Source organism: Melanerpes formicivorus, unplaced genomic scaffold, assembly GCF_026170545.1.
Source record: "Melanerpes formicivorus ecotype bairdi unplaced genomic scaffold, bMelFor1.0.p_v2 SCAF_21, whole genome shotgun sequence".
NCBI classification, from domain to species: Eukaryota; Metazoa; Chordata; class Aves; order Piciformes; family Picidae; genus Melanerpes; species Melanerpes formicivorus.
In genome coordinates, this window is record NW_027142373.1 from 2,864,740 (window position 1) to 2,885,550 (window position 20,811).

The following is a 20,811-nucleotide window of genomic DNA, read 5'->3' on the forward strand; positions in this document are numbered from 1 at the left end:
TTTCTTTAGGATTAGCTCAGTGTTACTGAGGCAGACCTAGAACCTTCCTAATCATCTAACTCCTGCCTGAATATAACTAGATGAGGGTTTTTTTTTGTTTTAGAAAAGTACTTCAGTCCACTTTGGACAAATGAAAGCTGGCATAACTGGGCTCAGCATGAAGTTTTTCACTGCACAAGAGAAAACAGAGCCAAGATTTCACCTAATGACTTTAACTTCAACAGAGATATGCAAATTGAGGTCTGTGTATTGGGAGTATTACAAATGAAGCACACAATAGCAGCCTGATTATACTTTTTTACACTCCCAGATTTAATCTCTGATTTCATCTTGACAGTAAGGGAAAGCAAGCCTTTGATGCTTTGAGATTTAAATTATTTCCTTGGAATCATCTAGGAGAGGTCACTTACTGGAAGGGAAGTACACTAGAAGGACTGTTGATCTGCTTCAGCCTATCAAATGCTCTATTGCAGCAGTAATTACCTTATGTCTTTGCTACAAGTCCTCAGACTCTTAGTGTGAGTGCAGTGAGAATCTCTAGAAGTTACATTAGTCCATTCATAACTAATTCTGTTGCCATTACAGATCATAAGAGTCATGTAGGAGCCATCAGAACATTTCTGATGTTGTTTTGCAGATGTCCTATGTTTACCAACTAACTGTGCAAGATATTCTTTACCAAGGCATAAGTTATAAAGGCACACAGGCAGAAAAGGGGTGGTTGGATACATGTGCCTGATCTGGCAGAACTACAAAAGAAAGGGAAAAGCTGTGCAGAGAAACTACAAAATGATGAGACTGCTCCATGGTGCTGCCCAGCTACTGAACCTAGAAAGTCCTCTGACATCCCTTTAGTACTGCACAACACTGAGCCTCACTCCAGTGATTTTTGTCAGCATATATTATGGGAGACTAAGGTGGCAAAATCATCTGAAAACTGATTTGAATCAAGCTTTTATTATGAAACAATGCAGGAAATACTCATCAGGCAATGAAACAGAGAGTAGCATTGCAGAAATGTTTTGCTGTGTCTTCATACAGTATTGGCATTTAACCCAGAAAACTGTAATTCAGGATTCCTCCAGCATCCAGAAAGCTGCCCATCCAGAAAGCTGCTGAGTGTGGGGTAGGCAAAGCCTTTAGACTGGATGCACTAAATCCCTGTTGCAGTGTGGGAGACAATGTGGGTTCAACCAGTGCTCAAGGAATTGTTCTTCTGATCTCTGCTCCAGGCGCTGGAGGTGAAGCATATACTCCTGTTAAAGACAGGGAAAAATGATTGCAACACAGAATCACCCAAGCTAATGTCAGGGCAGCGAACCAGGAGAATTTTATAGCTTATATAAAAACAATTAATTTATCCCTTAAAATGATCAAATATAGAGAAACACTGATGCCAGGCAGCCTGCCCCAACCTAGCTATAGTCAGTGAAAGACATCAACATCCAGATCAGTAAAGGTGCTGAGCAAGAATTTTACAATATTCATAGGAATTATGAGTAAGAAAAGAGGAATTCTGCATACACATTCCTTATTTGCATAGTGACACAGAAACCTCTGTGGGTCCTGAGAGGACAGAAGGATTCTCACAAATAGGCCTGTCATAGCCTCTTTTGAAGATGGATTCCTGCTGATTCAAAAACATTAACCCCTTGCAGGATCATGTGGCAGTAGTCTGAAGGGCTCTAATAAGCAGCATGCATCTGAATTCTGTGTGAGATAAACTAATGTGAATTATCTGTTATATAAGTTATCAAGCTGAAGTGGGCTGTGAACAAAAAACTCAGGTTCTACCAGGAACAAAATTTAGCTTGAACAACTTGCAGCCCGAGCACAGGAGGGCTCATAAGCTTTGGGAACAGCAATATGTTCAAAGGACACCCCCCAGGGCTTTGCAGAGGAGCTTTGTAGGAGTGGAAGCTGCAGTGTAAACCCTTTGCATGGCCAAGACCTCCTGCTGTCATCCAGCTCTGTGCTCTTTGTGCTGACCAGAGGCTTGGCACACTGGGTGCCAGCAGGAAGCCTCAGTATCCTGCCTTCTACTGTGCTTTCTATCCTTGCAGCATGGGGAGACTTGGCTCAAACCCCTCTGCATCATGAGCTGGGGGAGAATGGGTCTGTATGGCTGAGAAGATGGCACATGACGAAGAGCAGGGTCTTGGCCACAGTAAGATTAAAACATTCTGGTAATATAAATGACATTTTTTAAGTCCTCAAAGATGCAGGTCTTGCTGCCTACAGCTGCACAGGCTTCTTCACTGAAGCAGCTCTGTCAAAACCAAACAATGTCACGAAGAACTGCAAATTAAACTCCCCAGCTCAGCAAGATCTGGCCTGGTACAAACAGCTTTTGCTAAAAATAGCTGAGCAGAGATGGGTTCATCCCAACACTCATTTCATTCTGTCACAGAGAACCCATAGCAAACCCCCTGTCTCTCTTGAACTGGGGAGTCCAGAACTGGGCACAGTATTCCAGGTGTGGTCTCCCCAGGGCAAAGTAGAGAGGCAGGAGAATGTCCCCAGACCTGCTGGACACACTTTTCTTTGTGCATCCCAGGATGCCGCCAGCCCTATTGGCCACAAGGGCACATTGCTGGCCTGTGGGAAATTTGCTGTCCACTAGGATTCCACAGAGCTCAGTCCTGCCAGGTATCATCACCCTGTGTATTGCAGGGTTCAGAAGTGTCCAGCACCTTCCCAGACTGAACCCCTTGTGTTTTTGTCACACGTGCCCAGCCTGTTGTGTGCTCTGTAACTTCTGGGGCCGGTTGCCTCTTCAGAACAGTGTTGGTTTGGCAGTTTATTTACTTTGGAAAGAAACAGGCAGTCATTTTAAAATACCTTAAGTACCTCTTGAGAAGTGCAGGATTATGTGTTAGATGTTGTCAAAGCAAGGGAAACAGAAGGCTCTTTAATTCTTTTCCTTTTTTCTTTTGTCAAAATATGATTTAGAAATAAATACAGGCAAACCTTGCATGCACAAAAGATGATGCTGCTTTAAGCTAGCAACTAAAACCTTGTGCCATGTCAGAACAACCCATCCTCTGGCATCCATAAATAAGGGTATGAAAGGAAGTGATTTTAAAAGCTACTTCAGAACTACCTCAATCTCCACACTGACCACTGACACCTACCTCTCCTTTCTGCCTTGAGTGCAGAATGTACTGCAAGCAGAAGACATTTCCTGTTATTTCCTTTTTCAGGGACAACCTGAGGAAATCCACATTTCTACAAATGAAAAGCCACTTTCTTCTCCATAATTTAATTGGCATTTTTTGAACCCTGACAAATCATTTCCACATTCTGCCAGCACACATTTCCTCAGCAATGCCCAGCACTTACAGAATGATAATTAACAGTAATTGCAAGGATGTTAAAGGGGGGAGCTGCTAATGATACCTGGAAGAACTCAGCTGTTTAAAAGGGTGATAGTCATAATGTGCTGCTACAGAAACTTAACACTGAGCAATAACATATTTGGGGGGTTGGCATTGTGATTTGTTGGTTTTTTTTAATGAGATGATGTGATTTTAAAATAAACATCACCAATCACCCTCATTGGCTCATCAGGGAACCCAGCTTTCCTCGGGCTGTCTTCACGACGACTCCTCAGAACCTGCTTGGCATCTTTTTCAGGCAAAATTGGTGAAGAGTCTGAAGACAGAAAAGCAGACATTTGATCAAAAATGCCCCCCCCCAAATCGAGTCTTTTATCTGTCAGTTGTCAAACAAAATGTCTCCAAACCTGAGTTTTGTCTAGAGACAAAGTGTTCTTTCATTCCAGCCCCTTCCCAGGGGATATTGCATTCCAGGAGAGATGGGTGGAATTTTAAACCATTTTTATACTCCTGCTTTCTATAATTCTACCAGTATGGAGCCAACCCTACATATGCCTGCTCCTCTCTAAAATGAGAAAAGATAACAGCACCATCTAACCCCAGATGTTAGCAGCTCTTCCAGCTCTTTGCTCTTTTCTATGGTGCTTTCCTTTTCAGGGTCCTTTTTTTTTCAAAGTAGTAAGTCAGGCTTTTGGTACAGAGGAGAGATTGCATTCAGCATTCAGCTTGAAGGACCTTGGTAAAATAATATTAAAATAGTAAGGTAGCAAAATTAAACATTGGGGGGGGGGAGGGTTTACAATGAATGACTACAGTGTGGTAAGGCAGAGAGTCAAAATACCCAATACAATAGCAGGATTGTTTAAAAAAAAAGTCCTGGAAAGCCTGCAATATAAACCTAGTTTAGCATTAAATATGAAATATGAAGACACTCAAATACAAGGCTGATGAACTAATACTTTTATAACATGCTGTGCAGCTGTACACACACATATAGGTTTGTTTCAGATAAGCTCCTACCTGATAAAGTGCTCATCAGGACCAAAAAGGAGACAAGCAGAAGTAACTTCTGCATTTTGATCCTGCTTTCTCCTGTTCTCTTCCAAAATGAGTAGCACTGACAGAGGCACTCCCCTATTTGAAGTCACAACTGTTTGTTTATGCTTTGACTACTTGCAGTGATACCGTGGTTCTGAAGACATCTGGCCTCAAGTGTTGAATTGGGCTATTATCTGCTTGCACATTCTAAGCATAACTCTGCTCCTGAGGGAAAGAGAATAGAAGACCTCTTTTCCACTTCAGAGTTACACACTGGGTAGTTTAAATTTGTGGAAACAAAACACATCACCTTTGTTTAGCAGAGCAAGGAATGGGTTTGGCAGCCTAAGTTAAACAGTTGGTTTTGAGAGGAAACAACTAGGATGAGAGAGAATGGACAGAAGATTGAAGAAGAGAGACTTAAACTGGAGAGACTTAAACTGGAGATTAGGAAGAAATTCTTTACAGTGAGGGTGGGGAGACAATGCAACAGGCTGTCCAGGGAGGTCTTGGATGCTCCCTCCCTGGAGGTGTTCAAGGTTAGGATGAATGGATGAGGCTTTGAGCAACCAGGGCTGGTGGGACATGTTCCTGTCCATGGCAAGGGGGCTGGAACTGGATGATCCTTAAGGTCCCTTCCAACCCAAACCATTTTGTGAAACTATGAATTTCCCCTTAGTGAATGTTAATGTCAAAGGCAGCTGCAATGGGGCCCCCTCCTCAAAAATTATCATTAAGGTTGGAAAAGGCTTCTAAGATCATCAAGTCCAAGCTTCTATCCAACACTCCACTAAGACCATGTCCCGAAGTGCCACATCTACTCACTTTTTGAACACCTCCAGGGATGATGACTCCACCATCTCCCTGGGCAGCTTGCTCCAATGCCCAACTACTCTTTCAGTAAAAAAAACTTCCTAATAGTCAACCTAAATGTAACTCCACTCCAGCACAGAATCACATGTTGATGTGGTTTAACCCAAACAAAGCCAAATTATCATTGCTGAAAAACACCACAGGGAGACTGTTAGCAAATTAATAGAACCATGCAAAGGAAAATTCACATAATCCTTCTCTGTTCAAGACAAGTTAGTAGAAAACAGGATTAAATATGTCCTTAGCAGTGGGGAGTAAGAATGGAGGTTAGCAAATTACTTGGCAAACAGCTAGTTTCCAACCTGAGGAATGTGACCATCTGGACCTCTCCTGAGCAGTGCCTTGCTGGACATACAGCACCAGCATCACCAGTTTGTAGGAAAAGAAACGTGTCCCTTTGACATTTCAAGGAGGAGTTGGAATTCACCAGGGGCTCATGTAGGAGGGGTGTGAGTGATGAGCATTTCCCCTTGGATGGGAAGGTACAGCACAACCCCACCTCTGCTGCACCACAGGGATTCAGCTGGGGCTTGCCAGCCTGGCACTGAGCAGGTCTCTTCTCTGTGCCTTTTTATCTCCTAAAGAAGTTGAGTTTATTCTGTTTGTGCCACTGTGTCTGCTGCTGAGTGAGAGTGAAATCTGGCAGAGAGCTGTGGGTCTCAAAAAATGTTAAGATGCAGGAGGGATCAGGAAACCAAAGAGCAGGTCAGAGTGGGGCTCCGTAAATGCTCCTGGGATGGACATCTTCAGTGTCCTTTGGTGAAAACCAGTGAGACATCTCCTTAGCCAGCCAGGCTAGACAAGCAGCACTGCTCCCAGTTAGTGAGGCACTTGTAAGTCTGACAGAACTATAGGGTAAGACAGAGGGTGCTGTATGTTTGAGGGCTGGACCTGAGTATCACTAGTGACGGAGACAAAGCAGCTCTGAGTCTCACCTCCAGTATGAGGTTTTCCTTGGAAACCCGAGTACTGTCAAAGTGTGGAGTACTTGCCTTTTACAGCAGGTGTTTTAAGACAGCAGCAGCCCAAAATCCAGGAAATCTGGTGTATATTGTTTGAATTTATTGTTCAAGGTACTGGTTCCAAAGTGCAAAGCCTGTAGTTCCTAATGGCAGTGACTGTTTGTTTTAGATCAGCTGTCGGGGAAACAGCACGGTATGTAAGGGCAGAACGACATTAGAGGGGGAAAGCACGTAGGGTGGGGTAGCACAGGAACACACACAAGATCTCAGCCCGAAGCCACCACCAGCATTTCCCAGACCCTTCCACCCAGCCCTTCGCCTCGCCTCTGCCGCCCGGAGGCTGCGGCCCCGCGCCCCAGCGAGCTCCCGCCCCGCTTCTGCTGCAAACGAAGCCGAGCCGCCTGTCGCGACAGGCAGGGGTCACCAGCACGGAATGCGTTGTGGCGACACAGGTCTGATCAACCCTCCCCGCCGTTTCCGGGCGGCGCCGGTCGCCTGGCAACCGCCCTCGGCCGCTGCCGCTTCCGCTTCCGCCGCATCCCCGGCGGCGGTCGCCGCTCGTCTGGTTCTGCCGTGCTGCCGCTTAGCCCAGCGGCTGCCCCTTGGGGAGCCGCCGCCAGGAGCTCCCTCTGCGCTGTGCAGCGGGGAACGGAGGCGGACGGCGGAGGCCCCCAGCGCAGAGCAGCGGAGGGGGCGCGGCGTGCGAGGGTCCGGGGGCTACGCCGTGGGGCCGTTCCCCTTCCTTCCCGCCCGTCCTCCCGTGCAGAGAAGCCCGAGTGGAAGCTGAGCAACCGGAGCCGCGAGTCGGAGCCCTCCCGTAGGGCGAGAGAAGGGCCCAGCCTTGCTCTGGACCTGGGCAGGCAGCGCTCTCCCCTGGGCAGCACGGAAAGCCTGCGCTCGGCTCGGAGGTCAGATGTGGGGGGGCAGGAGGTGCTTTGGCCCTAGCAAGGGATTATAAAATGCTCCGTGCAGCTGCGCGTCGGCTCCTTGAAGCAGGGAACCGTGCCCGGACCTGCTCTGCTGTCTGCCCGGGCAGTGTGAGGGGCTGGCCGGCGAGGCCGAGCTGCTGAGGGATGGAAGGGCTGGGGAGCAGGAGCGTCGCGGCCTCCTCGGGCCTGGCCGACTGCAGTCTGGTGTTCTGGACGCTGTGCTCCGTCTTCCTGCCGGTGCTGATCACCCTGTGGTGCAGCTTCCAGCGGTCCCGGCGGCAGCTGCTGATCCGAGACATCTTTCGCAAGAGCAAACATGACTGGCACTACACAGACCTCTTCGGGCAGCCCACCTACTGCTGCATCTGCGCCCAGCACATCCTGCAGGGCGCCTTCTGCAGCTGCTGCGGGCTGCGTGTCGGAGAGGGCTGCCTCAAGAAGGCCGACCGGCGATTCCTCTGCAAGGAAATCATGATGAGGAGCAGCGCCGGAGCCCACAGCTCGATGCCGCACCACTGGATCCGGGGCAACGTCCCGCTCTGCAGCTGCTGCATGGTCTGCAAACAGCAGTGTGGCACACAGCCCAAGCTCTGCGACTACAGGTAGCACCGAGGAGTTTGCTTTGTTTGAGTGTGATGCCATGTCTGTTGGGTTGTGTGTGGGGTTATTGGGGCACAGCACCCCAAAGAAGATCTTGCGGTAGTCAAATGTGAAACTGCTAGAAAACAACTTAAAGGAACCTAAACTTAAAATGCTTGTGGGTAATTTGAGTCAGATTAAGAGTATGGCATTGCATCTCATGCCCACTTCTCTTAATTGCATTACTCCAGCATGATGTGCTAGCTACTGTGTAATTAGATTTAAAAGGCTCTCTATGCCCAAGAGAGTTTTTGCTTTAGACCTTAAGAAGGGTTTAATGCACTTGTGATAGGTGCAGTGGATAGCCAGAGCAATCTGAGCTCATGATCCAGGGCACCAAAATGTCAAGGAATCATAGAATGTTTTGGTTGGAAAAGACTTCCAAGATCATCGAGTCCAACCACCAGCCTGAACCACTGTGAGCCAAAGTGCCATGGCCACAGGTTTCTTGAACACCTCCAGGCATGGTCATCCCACCACTCCCCTGTTCTAATCCCTGACCCTTCTTGCAATCTCCAACCTATATCTCCCCTGGGACAATTTCAGGCTATTTCCTCTGCTCAGTGTAACTAGAGCAAACAACTGTCCTGTAGCAGGTTTAAGGAAGCAAAAGAGGAAGTGGAAGCAGAAGGAATAGGAAAGGGACAAAGACAGGAAAGGGAAAGGAAAAGGGAAAGGAAAGGAAAGAAGAGAGGGAAGGGAAGTCACATGACAGCCATAGTATCATTGCTACTCTAGTTGTGTGCTGGATTAGTCAGAAGGCTCCAAAAATAGCTTTCACATCTGCTTAAACCAAGGCTTTGGATGGAGCAAAAAAGGATTAACATTCTGCAGAGACTGGCAGTGGATGTTGCAGCTCTTGTTCCAGTCCCTTTTCCAGGACAGCTTTCAGAATATGTCAAAAAGCTGAGCAATTTTGCATGATGAAATCCCATCAGCCTTGTACAATCCTGTGTAACCTTTCAGGTTTCAGACTTAAAGGGCTGTTGGCAATATTAAGAAATATGCTGTTCAGCATTATTAAATTGAACTGTGTTGTTTTCTCTGGGCTCTTTAAGGATCAAGAGTTCAATTTCTCATACAGGCTTCCAGTCTGTTATTATTGCAGACAAGCCAAAGGGATACTTATAGCACCTGTTTAGGGAATTGAAAGGAATAGAATTCATTTAAAGCATCTGTGTTTGGTTGTTTTTTTCTCCACAGGATTCAAATGCTTTTCTAGGCTTAGAAGCACATCACCAAGTTGCATCATTTTCTGTAGCCAACACAACTTGCAGGGCACACATGGTTTGCTCTGTAACATGCCTAGAATATAGGCAACATATAGAATATAGGTTCAGTAAGGCAAAATGCAAGGTCCTGCACCTAGGTCAGGGCAATCCTAGATATCAGTACAGCCTGGGGGATGATGGAACTGAAAGCAGCCCTATAGAAAAAGACTTGGTGGTGCTGGTGGATGAGAAGCCATCAGTGGGCACTTGCAGGCCAGAAGGCCATTGGCAGCCTGGGCTGCATCAAAAGCGGTGTGGCCAGAGACAGAGAGAGGGGATTGTGCCACTTTGCTCTGGTAGGACCTCACCTGGAGTACTGCATCCAGCTCTGGAGCCCTCAACGCAGGAAGGACATGGACCTGATGGAGTGCCTCTGCTATGGGGACAGGCTGCAGAGGGACTGTTTCCAAAGGCCTGCAGTGACAGGACAAGGGGCAATGGTTTGAAATGAAAGAACAGATTTAGATTGGATGTGAGGAATAAGTTCTGCACTATGAGGGTGGTGGAACACTGCAACAGGCTGCCCAGGGAGGTAGTTGAGGTCTCATCACTGGTTATAATGGAGGTCAGGCTCCAAAATGCTATGAGAAACCTAATCTAGTGGAGGATGTCCTTGCTGACTGCAGGGGGCTAGGACTGGATGGCATTTGGAGATCCCTTCCCAACCTAAACCATTCTATGATAGAATATTACAGTGGTGCTTGTAAACATCAGTGCTTTTCAGCAAGTTAGTCCACCTGAAATGAAGGAGCAAAGTCCAAGTGCCTGCTGTCTGAGGATCTTTTTTTTTTCATGGCTTTTGGTTTGTTTCTCCCCAGATGTGTGTGGTGTCAGTACACTGTACACGACGAGTGCATGATGGAGCATTTGAAGACTGAGGAGTGCACGTTTGGAGAATTCAGAGACTTAATTATTCCACCATATTATTTGTCTACAATCAACCAGCTACGTAAAGACAAAAGAGCCAGTTATGAAAAGGTAATGGGCTGCTGTTTCTTGGGTTTAGAACAGGAAAACCCCCAAACCCCATGTCCTCAGACTTGAACTCGGCACACTGTCAGGTTAACAACTGTCAGGTAAATGGTTCAATGTATCTGAAGGACTTGCAGTGTGATTTAGAAGGTGTTTGGTATTTGTGAATGTGGTAGCTGAAGCATGAGCAGACACTGGGGGGTTGTAATTCCAAAACAGCCCTGAGATTTCTGCCCTTTTCTTCCTTGAATGTGTTGTGATTTTCCTGCCACTGTGTTGATAACATTGTAGAATTTGTTGTTCTAAGCCCAGCAGAACAAAAATCCTCAGCCTTGGTGTGTCAGAAGTGTTTATTTCTGGTTTGACTACTTCAGACTAATTGCTCTCAGCAGCACTCAGAGGGGACAGGTTTTGGAGCAAAGCTGTGCAGGTTTTCAAAGGAGCAGTATTTGCATGCCTGACTGATGTTTCCCTTCTTGCAGGTAGTCCCTTACAGCAGGAAGCACTGGATGCCAGTGATCGTCCTGGCTAATACTCGCAGTGGGAACAACATGGGTGAAACTTTGCTAAGAGAGTTTAAAATCCTGTTGAACCCTGTTCAGGTATGTACAGTGAGAAGCCACCATCATAAAACAGAAGCTTGAACTCGACTCAACACCACCTTGCTTACTTGGTGGCAGTAGATATTTAAGGTCCTTTCAACCCAAGCCATTCTGTTTGTTAATGTAATACTATGAATGGAGAATCTTTGTTTTGCATTAGAGTGAACTTCTTGAAGCTTTTTATCTGTGAGGCAAACCCTGAGTTGTGTTCTGTGAACTTACAGAACTTTCTGTTTTCCTTTCTTCCAGGTTTTTGATCTAAGCAAGACTGCACCTGCTAAAGCACTCCAGCTTTGTCTCTTGCTGCCTTGCAACGCTGTCAGGGTTCTGGTCTGTGGTGGGGACGGCACAGTTGGCTGGGTCCTGGATGCAATTGATGAGATGAAGATAAAGGTATTGGGCTTTACATTAAAAGATGTCGTAGGGTGAAAGGAGTTTTAGAACTGCTGAAGTGCTGCACCACCTGCTTTTATTGTTTTCAACTTCCTGAGTAAGCCTGCAGACAAATATTTGTAGACTTCCTTATTTGTGGTGGGGGATGATGAATGCATCTTGCACTGAGTCCCTGTAGTTCAGGAAAGCTATGAAAGCTTTAGGTTTTAAATAACATTTGCAGTTGCTCTTTTCAGTAAAACGAGAATATTTAATGCATTATTCTTTCCTCTTGGTCTAAGCAGAGTTATTTTGTTGTAGACTGCATCAATAACAATGATTAATGTGCTCAGCCTGCTTCTCTCTCCTAGCACAACCTCATCATTTTGCTGGCTCTGCTGCTTGTATTGCCAGTGTAGGAATTAATATAGTGGTTTGCTTCTTATCCTGTGTTCTAAACAACCTTATCAGTCTGCAGCCTCACCTATTAGCAGCAAGCAGAGAATTTGTAGGTACTGATAAATTAGAAATACAATAAAGTGTAACCATAAGGGCTAATGAACACGATTATCTGGGTACTTGGCCTCGGGCACTTGATATATTGTCCCTCAGAGGCAAAATAGTTGATGAAATCTGTGTTCTTTGTTTCCAAGTATTCCAATGGAGCCATTGGAGTTACATTAATACTGCTGGGATTATCAGCAAACGTTCTGGTTATCAGCAGCAGGTTATTTGCTCCCTTCATTTATCTTGACTCTCAAATAGAGGTTACCTGGCTGATAACTCATGTAGAAAAAATAGTGACCACTTAGTGCAAGTACTTTTCAGAGCTGACTTTCAAAGCTGAAATAGCTGCTCCTGTTTCAGTGGGAAAGAGAGCAAAAACCTTTGCTGAGGTGGCCACTCAAATGTCTGTCACTCTGTGATCTGCAAAGGGGTCTAGCATCTGCAGCTGGTGACAGCTGGATCTGTGTGTGTGAGGTGGCATCTCTGAAGCTTAGAAACTGACTGTCCTTCTCTTGAGTATGTGAATTTGTCCCTGGTTGGATACACCCCTGTCCTTCTGGTGGTTAGACCTAAGCTCACTTCAGTCTGTAAGAGCATGTTGGTGATTGCTGTGCTCCACAGCCTTGTGGGTCACCTCTCTCTTGGTGCTGCTTCCCAGAGACATATGCAGTAGTAGTAACTTACTATGGCTGCAGCACAAGGAAATCAGATGAGAAGTTCAGGGTTCCACTTGGAGGTCCAAAGCACCATTCTTCTGGAGGCATGCCCTGCTCAGTCATACCTACACCTTGTTTCCATGTTGTGTTGGTATTCCCTTTCCTTCTCATTGTGTAACATTTCCTTTGTGTTATCCCTACACCAAGTACTTAAACGTGCTGTCTCTGTCCTAGCACTGCCAGCTCAATCCTCAGCACAAACTGCTTTTTTCCTTAGGAGAGAAAAGGAAGGCTGAAGAAGGAGCTGATACTCTGTTTTTGTATCCTAGGGGCAAGAATGTTATATTCCACAAGTTGCAATTTTACCTCTGGGAACAGGCAATGACCTGTCTAACACACTGGGCTGGGGTGCAGGTTATGCTGGAGAAGTCCCTGTGGAGCAAATCCTACGGAATGTCATGGAGGCAGATGGAATCAAATTGGACAGGTAAGGAACAGGGCAGAGATGAGTTCTGTAGAACCAAACACGGCTGATGGCTGTTTTCAGCACTGTACTGCTGGAGAGAACTACAAAGCAACTGAGGTCCAAAATTAGTCTTTATTTAGTTGTTCTACAAGGCTCAGTTCTTTTGTAATTTAACTGTCCAAGTGCCGGGTTCTGCACATTGGCCACAACAACCCCATGCAGTGCTGCAGGCTGGGGTCAGAGTGGCTGGAGAGCAGCCAGGCAGAGAGGGACCTGGGGGGTACTGGTCGATGGCAGGCTGAACATGAGCCTGCAGTGTGCCCAGGCAGCCAAGAGGGCCAATGGCATCCTGGCCTGCATCAAGAACAGTGTGGCCAGAAGGAGCAGGGAGGTCATTCTGCCCCTGTACACTGCACTGGTTAGGCCACACCTTGAGTACTGTGTCCAGTTCTGGGCCCCTCAGTTTAGGAAGGATGTTGACTTGCTGGAATGAGTCCAGAGAAGAGCAACAAAGTTGGTGAGGGGTTTGGAACACAAGCCCTATGAGGAAAGACTGAGGGAGCTGGGGTTGCCTGGAGAAGAGGAGACTCAGGGGTGACCTTATCACTCTCTACAACTACCTGAAGGGAGGTTGTAGACAGGCGGATGTTGGTCTCTTCTCCCAGGCACCCAGTACCAGAACAAGAGGACACAGTCTCAGGCTGCACCAGGGGAGGTTCAGGTTGGATGTTAGGAAGAAGTTCTACACAGATAGAGTGATTGCCCATTGGAATGGGCTGCCCAAGGAGGTGGTGGAGTTGCCGTCATTGGAGGTGTTCAGGAGGAGACTTGATGGGGTGCTTGGTGCCATGGGTTAGCTGTTTGGGTGGGTTGGATTGGTTGATGGGTTGGACGTGATGATCTTGAAGGTCTCTTCCAACCTGGTTTGGTTTATTCTAAATAAAGGTTTATTCTAAATTTGAGTCCTTTGACTTGGTCTCACTACAGAAAGGAGATTCCTAACTGAGAACAGTCTGTCATGAGTCTAAGTCACAGCTGTTGTTTTTCAGATGGAAGGTTCAAGTAACAAACAAAGGATACTACAACTTAAGGAAACCAAAGGTATGGTTTGCAAGTATAAATATGGACTCTCTGGTTACCTCCCCCCCCATTAAACACTCTGACTTTTAAGTCCTAATAATGATATTTAATAAGAGCCTAACTGGAAGTTCTGTCTTGCAGGTATTCACAATGAACAACTACTTTTCTATAGGACCTGATGCTCTCATGGCTTTAAATTTTCATGCTCACCGTGAGAAGACTCCCTCTCTGTTTTCCAGCAGAATTATCAACAAGGTATGTTTGGTAAAGTGCCATTTTCTCCTTGCTGGTTTGACTTAGAGCTGGTGTTTTGCTTTACATTGCTTTATTCCCCTGCATTGTCTTTTCCTAACTGTTTTCTGTTCTCCTTCTTCTGTCGGTTTTGGGTTTTATAGGCTGTGTATTTTTTTTATGGAACCAAAGACTGCTTAGTACAAGAATGTAAAGATCTTAACAAAAAGGTTGAGGTAAGTTTCTTAATTTGCTGCTTCTCTGGACAGTCAATGGGGTGTGAAAACTTAACTTGTGAAAGAAAAGGGGAAAAGCTTTGCAGTTTTCAGCTACATGATATTTGTGTAAGGATGGCTCTGGACTTGGAGTATCTTTTAAGTTCCTTCTGCTATCTGCAGCTTTCTTCTTGGAATTCAAGGCTTTGAGCTTATTGAAAATTTTCTACAAGTTATTCTGGCCTTGCCTCAGTTCAAGTACTGATGGTCAGATAAAATTTGCCTTAGCCTCAGGGACTTGCATAAGTGAGAGTTCCTTTCTCTGCTAACAGAGATTTGTTACATTTTAGGCTATCTTGTAAAATCTGAAGCCATTTTTCTAAAGTATGAAAAGCAAACAAGTTCCATTTGTACAGGGCCAGCTTTTGTTCATCTGGAAGCCTTTTAAATGCATCAAGAGCTGAACTGGCTGATGTTGAAGTACTGCTTTGAGCAACAGTAATTAACTTGTGTTTGTCTTTTAAAGCTAGAGTTGGATGGTGAGCGAATCGAGTTGCCCAATTTGGAAGGCATCATTGTCCTGAATATTGGCTACTGGGGAGGTGGCTGTAGGCTTTGGGAAGGAATGGGTGATGAACCTTACCCCTTGGCAAGGTACACAGTGCAGCTTTTTTATTCCCCTTTAACATTACTTGTAGTGGAAATAGCTCCCTCCAGCAAGCTGTCCTTATGTGGCCAGACCTGTCTGGAAGTCAGAAGGAGTCCTTGTGACCCTAGGCCATCTATGAGTTTTCATTTCCTTTGTGTTAGAGAATTGTACGGATTTATGGAAGAAAAATCCACCTCTGCACCTTGGAAAGTCATCTATCCACAGGAGCTAGCTGGGGTGTATCAGCTGGGCTGTTGCTCCATACTTGTGTTCTTGTGTGGTTTGTTGTCCAGCAGAAATGGAAAGTTAAACAGCTTTGTAGAGTAGCGTTTGTCCTCTCTGTAGGAATAGCCATCAAAGGGCTGTGGAACATCTGGGCAGGTATTTTACAGCTCATAAGCATCACTAAAAAGTCTCATTTTTTTTAATTGACAGGCATGATGATGGACTTCTGGAAGTTGTTGGTGTTCATGGTTCTTTTCACTGTGCCCAGATTCAGGTGAAACTAGCAAATCCTGTGCGCCTAGGGCAGGCACACACAGTGAGGGTAAGTGGGGCCTAGCAGCCCACCTCGGGTTTAATTCATGGTGTAGAATCTGAAACTCTCAACTGTCTGAGCTGAAGCTGCAGTTTGAAGCTGAGCTGGGTGTTTTTCTTCTCAGTAAAAAGTAATTCTGTCATAACTCACAGTACTCTGTTGCTGCGGTTGGTGGCTACAACAGTCCAACAGGCACAAACTGGAATCCAGGAGGTTCCACCTGAACAGAAGGAGAAAATTCTTTGGTGTGAGCATGCTGGAGGCCTGGAGCAGGCTGTCCAGAGAGGTTGTGGAGTCTCCTTCTCTGGAGAAATTCCAAACCCACCTGGCTATTGTGATCCTGGGCAGCCTGCCATGGGTGCACCTGCTTTGGTTGGACTGGATGATCTCCAGAGGTGCCTTCCAACTCCCCATCAACTTGGAATTCTGTGAAATAATTGTATGCTGAAAAGATGAAGCATCAGTGGTTTCAAAGTTGCCTTGATTGCTCCTGGGAGCTGCTGTGACCCTGTGCTCTTTGTTCAATGCAGCTGATCCTGAAGAGCTCCAAGATGCCAATGCAGGTGGATGGGGAGCCATGGGCCCAGGGGCCCTGCACTGTCACCATAACTCACAAGACTCATGCACTGATGCTGTACCACTCGGGGGAGCAGACCGACGACGACGCGTCCAGCACATCCGAGCCAGAGCCCGCCAGGGAGCAGACAGATGAGGATGAGTAGATCTGGTGGAGCTGAATGTCGTGCAGCGATGGACTTCAGCTCATTAAACCACTGAGAACACCTAATCTAGCTTCAGGTTTATGCTGTAAGGCTCATACTTGTGAGTGAACTAGAGCTGAGGAAAAAGCCATGCTGTTACCTGCATGAAAACTGTCACAGCTAAACTCCCACAACTGGTTTGCCTTTCAGGTCAGTGGTGATGCCCAGCCTGCCTGGCTGGAGGAGTTAGTTGCTCGAGTGGCAGGACAGAGATGCTGCAGCCTTTCCTTGCTGTGCAATCAGATCTTCTGCACATAATGTTTGTAAAGTTTGATGCCCTTGGGAAGGGGAACAGCTGGGAGTTTGGCCTGCTCCTACCTGCCCTCTCCCCCAGAACAGAAACCCAGACCAAGCAGGACGTGGGCTATTTTCTGACAGCAGACTTCTGGTTGCCATCTCTTCTTGGGAGCAAGACAAATCCTTACCTGTTCACCAGCTTGTGCTGTGTATATCTAATAGGCTTGACTGGGAGAGCAGAGGATCTGGGAGCTCTTGGGAAGGCAGCTAGGAAGAAAGATGCTTTTGGACCAGAAGTTTCTGGAAAAGTTCTGTTAGCCAATGACCTTTTTCAGAAGCTTTGTAAGCCATAAACAGAGTACTCCTGAGGTCCTGAGGACTCAAGATACAACTTTGTGACTTGCACTGAATGATCCTGTGACTGATGCTGCTTCAGGTCAATGAGAGACTACTAGTTTTTGTAAATGCAACTTTGTAGTTGTTGGGGAGGCTTCTTGGAGGAACACTTGAACAAAGAATCTGTCTTTTGTTTTTTAAGCTATTTAGAGGAGGGGTTTAAAGACATTATTGGTAGATGTGTTTGTTTTTTCAAGCCTTGTTGAAGGTCTTGCTTTGTAACTACCTGGAAATAGTCAATAGTGAGTCAGTCTGTTAACTGTTTCAGTTTTAAGTGTGGAGGTTCAGAGTTGTTTGCAGAGGTTAGCATGTCCTGGCCTTCGTGTGTGTAATTTGATTGTGAAACAAGAATGGAAGCATTTGGTTTCTGCTTGGCTTTTAGGAGCCAAAGATGGCTTGATGGACCTGAAACTCAATATTAGGTGAGAAAAAGATTGATGGTCTGTACTGGCAGTAAAGGCTGAGACCCCATACAGCAGGACACAGAAACTGTCAGTTTGGCATATCTGAAGCTTCTCAGGTTCAAAGCTTCTCAGGTGAAAACATCTTCACAGGTAACAAAGTAAAAACCTGCTTCCTTTTCCTACTCTATCCTAGGTACTTTAAGCCTGCAGCACGTAAGAGCAATGAATTGAGGCTTCAAACTTGTCCCTAATTCAGTCAAGTCCACCTGAGTCACTGAAGGGATCTTCCAAGCTGCAAAGTAATTCATGCTGAATATATCTTGCACAAGCCAAGACTGTAAGAGAAGTTGAAAGCCTCAGTCAGAGCTCTGAACGTTGCTGCTTTTCTCAGAACTCCCCCAGTCTTTTGTTTGTTTCTTTGTTTGATGCAAACTGAAATTGATACCACAGGGTGAACTTTTTGCAGCAATGCACATGGCATTTGCATTAATGCTGAATGGACTGTTGAGATTTTAGAGGAATTTGTTGCACCCATGGCAAAGGCAGTATTTTTTAAAACCTTCAATTGCAGTCCTCTCTGGAGAGCATTTTTACCTTGATGGGGTTTTATTGTAGAAAGTCTATGTGCTAGATCTTAAGTACTACTGATGAGCAGTGAATTGATACCTGCCTGACAATGTGATGAGTGTCATGAACTGTAGAGCAGAAGCCACTTGTAAATTCCATATTCATTAGCCTTATGCACTTCATCTGAGTTATTTTATTGTATGTAAATATGGAGGTCAAGTTAATAGTTGAATCTATGTTTTAAAAAAGGGTTTGAATCCCCCCTAAGTATGTTAGATACATTTGTCTACTCTTTTTAATTATGAGGTTAAATTTGTATTAGCTTCAAGAATTTTACTAATTAAGTTATTAATTATTTAAATAACTTGTAACTATCAGCAGCCTAAAAACAGTGAAGTTCTCTCCTTAGGTAACTGCTGTTTACAACCAAATGACAGGAGGAGCAATGTCTGTGCTATGAAAAGCAGAGAAATGACACCACTGGCTACTGGATTTAGTCATAAAACAGTTTAAAGAGTTACCTGCAATTGATCAGATTGTTTAAATTGGTTTATAGCATAATAAACTTTAATTATTGAAGAACTTCACTCTTTCAGCTCCTGACATCTAGGAAAAAAGAGATGTCAGGAGGTTGAAAGCCTCCTGGTGGGTGAGCTGGCTTGTCCTCTTGCACTTTGCCTGAGTGGGCACTGGTGGTGGTGGGCTGCTGCAAGGTCCTTGTGCTTGCTGCCAGGCCTAAAGGTGTGCAGTCCTCTGTGAAATGTCAATCCACCATTCCTCTGGGGCAAAGGAAGGAGAACTGGAAGTAAAAGGAGCATCTCTCTGAGAAAACCACTGGGGAATGGTTTTGTGTGTCGTGGACAGCTGGAGGTGAAGAAGTTTGTGCTTCACAGTGACTGTCAGTGACTGCAGTGTATGCCAGGTAGCAAATGTAGCCATTGTAAGCATGAGGAGGCCTCTTGGACAGTTGTATTTATAATGTGGAGAATACTCTGTGAGGTTCAAGTGCCCAGTTCCAAATCAGACATGGGGTCATCCTTTTATTGTAACTACATGCAGCTGCCATGCACAACAAAAAATAGCTCTTTTTAAACATACAGCATTAGCACTAGAGTCTGCTGGGATGCCTTGCTGTTTCCAACACGCTGTCCCTTGGTTTCAGGGTATCCTCCTTTCTACTGTGTTGCAAATGGGGTTAAACCCTGTTTTGTGTTGCTTTTATTGAACTGTGTTCAGTCCAGTCCAAAATTCCAGAGTATGTGAGCTCCCAGATTCTAATGGAAGCATAAATGAACATTTCTAATTTGTAATGGAGCTGTAGTTGCTTAATACTTTGTGTGTGATGTAAGTGTAAAAGTGTTCCGTGGGGTTTTAATGTTGCAGGTGCATAAAGCACCGGCACAGCCGCTCTGAAAAGCTGGAGGTACTGTAGTATATACATTACCCAGCAGAGGGCGCTCTGCAGCTGGGTCCTGATCCAGCACTGAGGAGCTCTCCCTTACCCTGTTCCTGGTCAGTACTGGAAAGACTAAGTCATGAGCAGTTTGTTCTGGCAGTGCTCATGCAGCACCCCCTTGCGTGAAATGTACAGGCTGGGTAATAACAGCAGAAGTGAAATCACCAAGTTTAGGTTTTATTGCTGCAGGCACTTCAGTGTGTCTGGGCTTGGTCAGGTTCCAGGACGTTGCTTTACTTTAGGGTTCTCAAGTCCTGTGGCATGCAGTGCAAAAACTGAGCATTCATGGAAAGCCTCTCTGGGGGTCTGGTTTTACTTTGGCCAGTTCTTTCTGGTTCTGTATTATGTTGCACTGAAGCTCACAGTTTTTAGTGTGTGTGTTACTGTATCTCACTGCTTGAAAAGTCTCAAAGCACTGTGGTTTAGCTGGGAACAGCAAAATGATAGCAATGTTTTAGTAGTTACACTTTTTTTACTTGGCCACAAATGCTTGGTGGTAAAGCACCACTGTAACCTGGGTAGTTAATCTCTGCTTAGCAGTAGAACCCTTGGGAATCACTGCATGTGTTCTGACTGAAGACCCTGGTTCGTTCTGCACTGCATGCTGACTACTAGCGTCTTTCTTCCTCTTGGAAAGGAAAAAGATTTGACCCTTTAGTTAGGAGTAAGCTAGGATATATACTAGGAGTACATTAGTACCTGATGGATCCTGCTGAATGTGAAGCACTGCTTTAAAAATGCTCTGACTGCTGCTGAGAAGTGAGAGCTGCTGCTGGAGCATGAGAATGAGACAGCAGGACACTTCATTTGGCAATTACATACACAGAGAGCATTTGCACATTCCCTGTTGAGCTTGCTTCAGGCCACAGGTCTGAAAGCAGAGCTTGATCCAAGTGTCTTGATCTTGCTAAGAGAGCAGAACACCCACTTCAGGTTTGGGGCATCTCAGGGAGAGACTTGTAGCTGGAGTCAAGCCACATGCCTTGACTAAACCTAGGGATGGGGACTTACATGAGCTGAGGATCCAGCTCTTACCTGCTCAAAAGTATGAATGTATTCAGCACTGTTTGCTCCTTGCTCACACTGCCCTCTTGGCTGTGCTCTGTACCCTCGTGCTGTCTGTAATCCATCTTTGGTGATGTTTCGTTTGCAAATCGTTTCTAGAATCCAGCATAAAAATAATTTTAAGAGTAATTGGGCATGTTGTGAGTTCATTGCATTCTGCCTTCAAAGTTTACACCCCTCAAAAGCCATTTTGTCTGACACCAGCTGTTGTAGTCTCAGAGTACCTCCAGCAGTCTTCTCTTTTTAGAGTTTTTATAGCTAAACAGAATGGATTTTTATTTTTGTAGCTTGGTAACTTCAATATGTGTAGTAGCTATTTCTGTCCAGTAAGTAGGGATCAGAATAGTGTGAAAATGTTACTTTTAAGAGCTGTAGCTTTAAAATAGTGGTAACTACATACAAGAACATACCAACATGTCAACAAAGGTCATCTTCAGCTTGGAAATGCTGTGATGGGATCTGTAATAATTGTGCTCGTGAACATGTTCTCAGGTTGCACTAAGTAAGGGGAGGAAAATAAGCTTAAAATACAAGTAATAAACACAAAAGTAGAGTTTATAATATCTTGGAGGGCTTTATATCCAAGA

General features: G+C 45.4%; 2 protein-coding genes across 2 annotated transcripts; one reads left to right on the top strand and one right to left on the bottom strand.

Moving 5' to 3' along the window:
* Nucleotides 1-452: 452 nt before the first annotated feature.
* On the bottom strand, nucleotides 453-4,601 carry CUNH17orf67 (chromosome unknown C17orf67 homolog). The gene is made up of 3 exons (XM_068151695.1): nucleotides 4,359-4,601; nucleotides 3,554-3,654; nucleotides 453-1,256 (listed from the first exon to the last, which is right to left on the bottom strand). Exons 1-3 carry the CDS (start codon nucleotides 4,411-4,413, stop codon nucleotides 1,140-1,142), a joined length of 273 nt encoding a protein of 90 aa, XP_068007796.1. The 5' UTR covers nucleotides 4,414-4,601; the 3' UTR covers nucleotides 453-1,139.
* A 2,170-nt stretch (nucleotides 4,602-6,771) lies between these two features.
* DGKE (diacylglycerol kinase epsilon) lies at nucleotides 6,772-20,811 on the top strand. Its single transcript, XM_068151025.1, has 11 exons — nucleotides 6,772-7,742; nucleotides 9,869-10,028; nucleotides 10,505-10,624; nucleotides 10,874-11,017; nucleotides 12,489-12,646; nucleotides 13,675-13,726; nucleotides 13,847-13,960; nucleotides 14,101-14,172; nucleotides 14,678-14,805; nucleotides 15,236-15,347; nucleotides 15,869-20,811. Exons 1-11 carry the CDS (start codon nucleotides 7,285-7,287, stop codon nucleotides 16,058-16,060), a joined length of 1,710 nt encoding a protein of 569 aa, XP_068007126.1. The 5' UTR covers nucleotides 6,772-7,284; the 3' UTR covers nucleotides 16,061-20,811.

Coding starts and splice junctions, on each gene's coding strand:
- CUNH17orf67 (XM_068151695.1), bottom strand. CDS start 4,413: ATGCAGAAGTTACTTCTGCTTGTCTCCTTTTTGGTCCTGATGAGCACT. Junction 3,655..4,358: donor CCTGATGAGCACTTTATCAG/GTAGGAGCTTAT, acceptor TTCTGTCTTCAG/ACTCTTCACCAATTTTGCCT. Junction 1,257..3,553: donor TCCCTGATGAGCCAATGAGG/GTGATTGGTGAT, acceptor TGTCTTTAACAG/GAGTATATGCTTCACCTCCA.
- DGKE (XM_068151025.1), top strand. CDS start 7,285: ATGGAAGGGCTGGGGAGCAGGAGCGTCGCGGCCTCCTCGGGCCTGGCC. Junction 10,029..10,504: donor AAAGAGCCAGTTATGAAAAG/GTAATGGGCTGC, acceptor CCCTTCTTGCAG/GTAGTCCCTTACAGCAGGAA. Junction 11,018..12,488: donor TTGATGAGATGAAGATAAAG/GTATTGGGCTTT, acceptor TTTGTATCCTAG/GGGCAAGAATGTTATATTCC.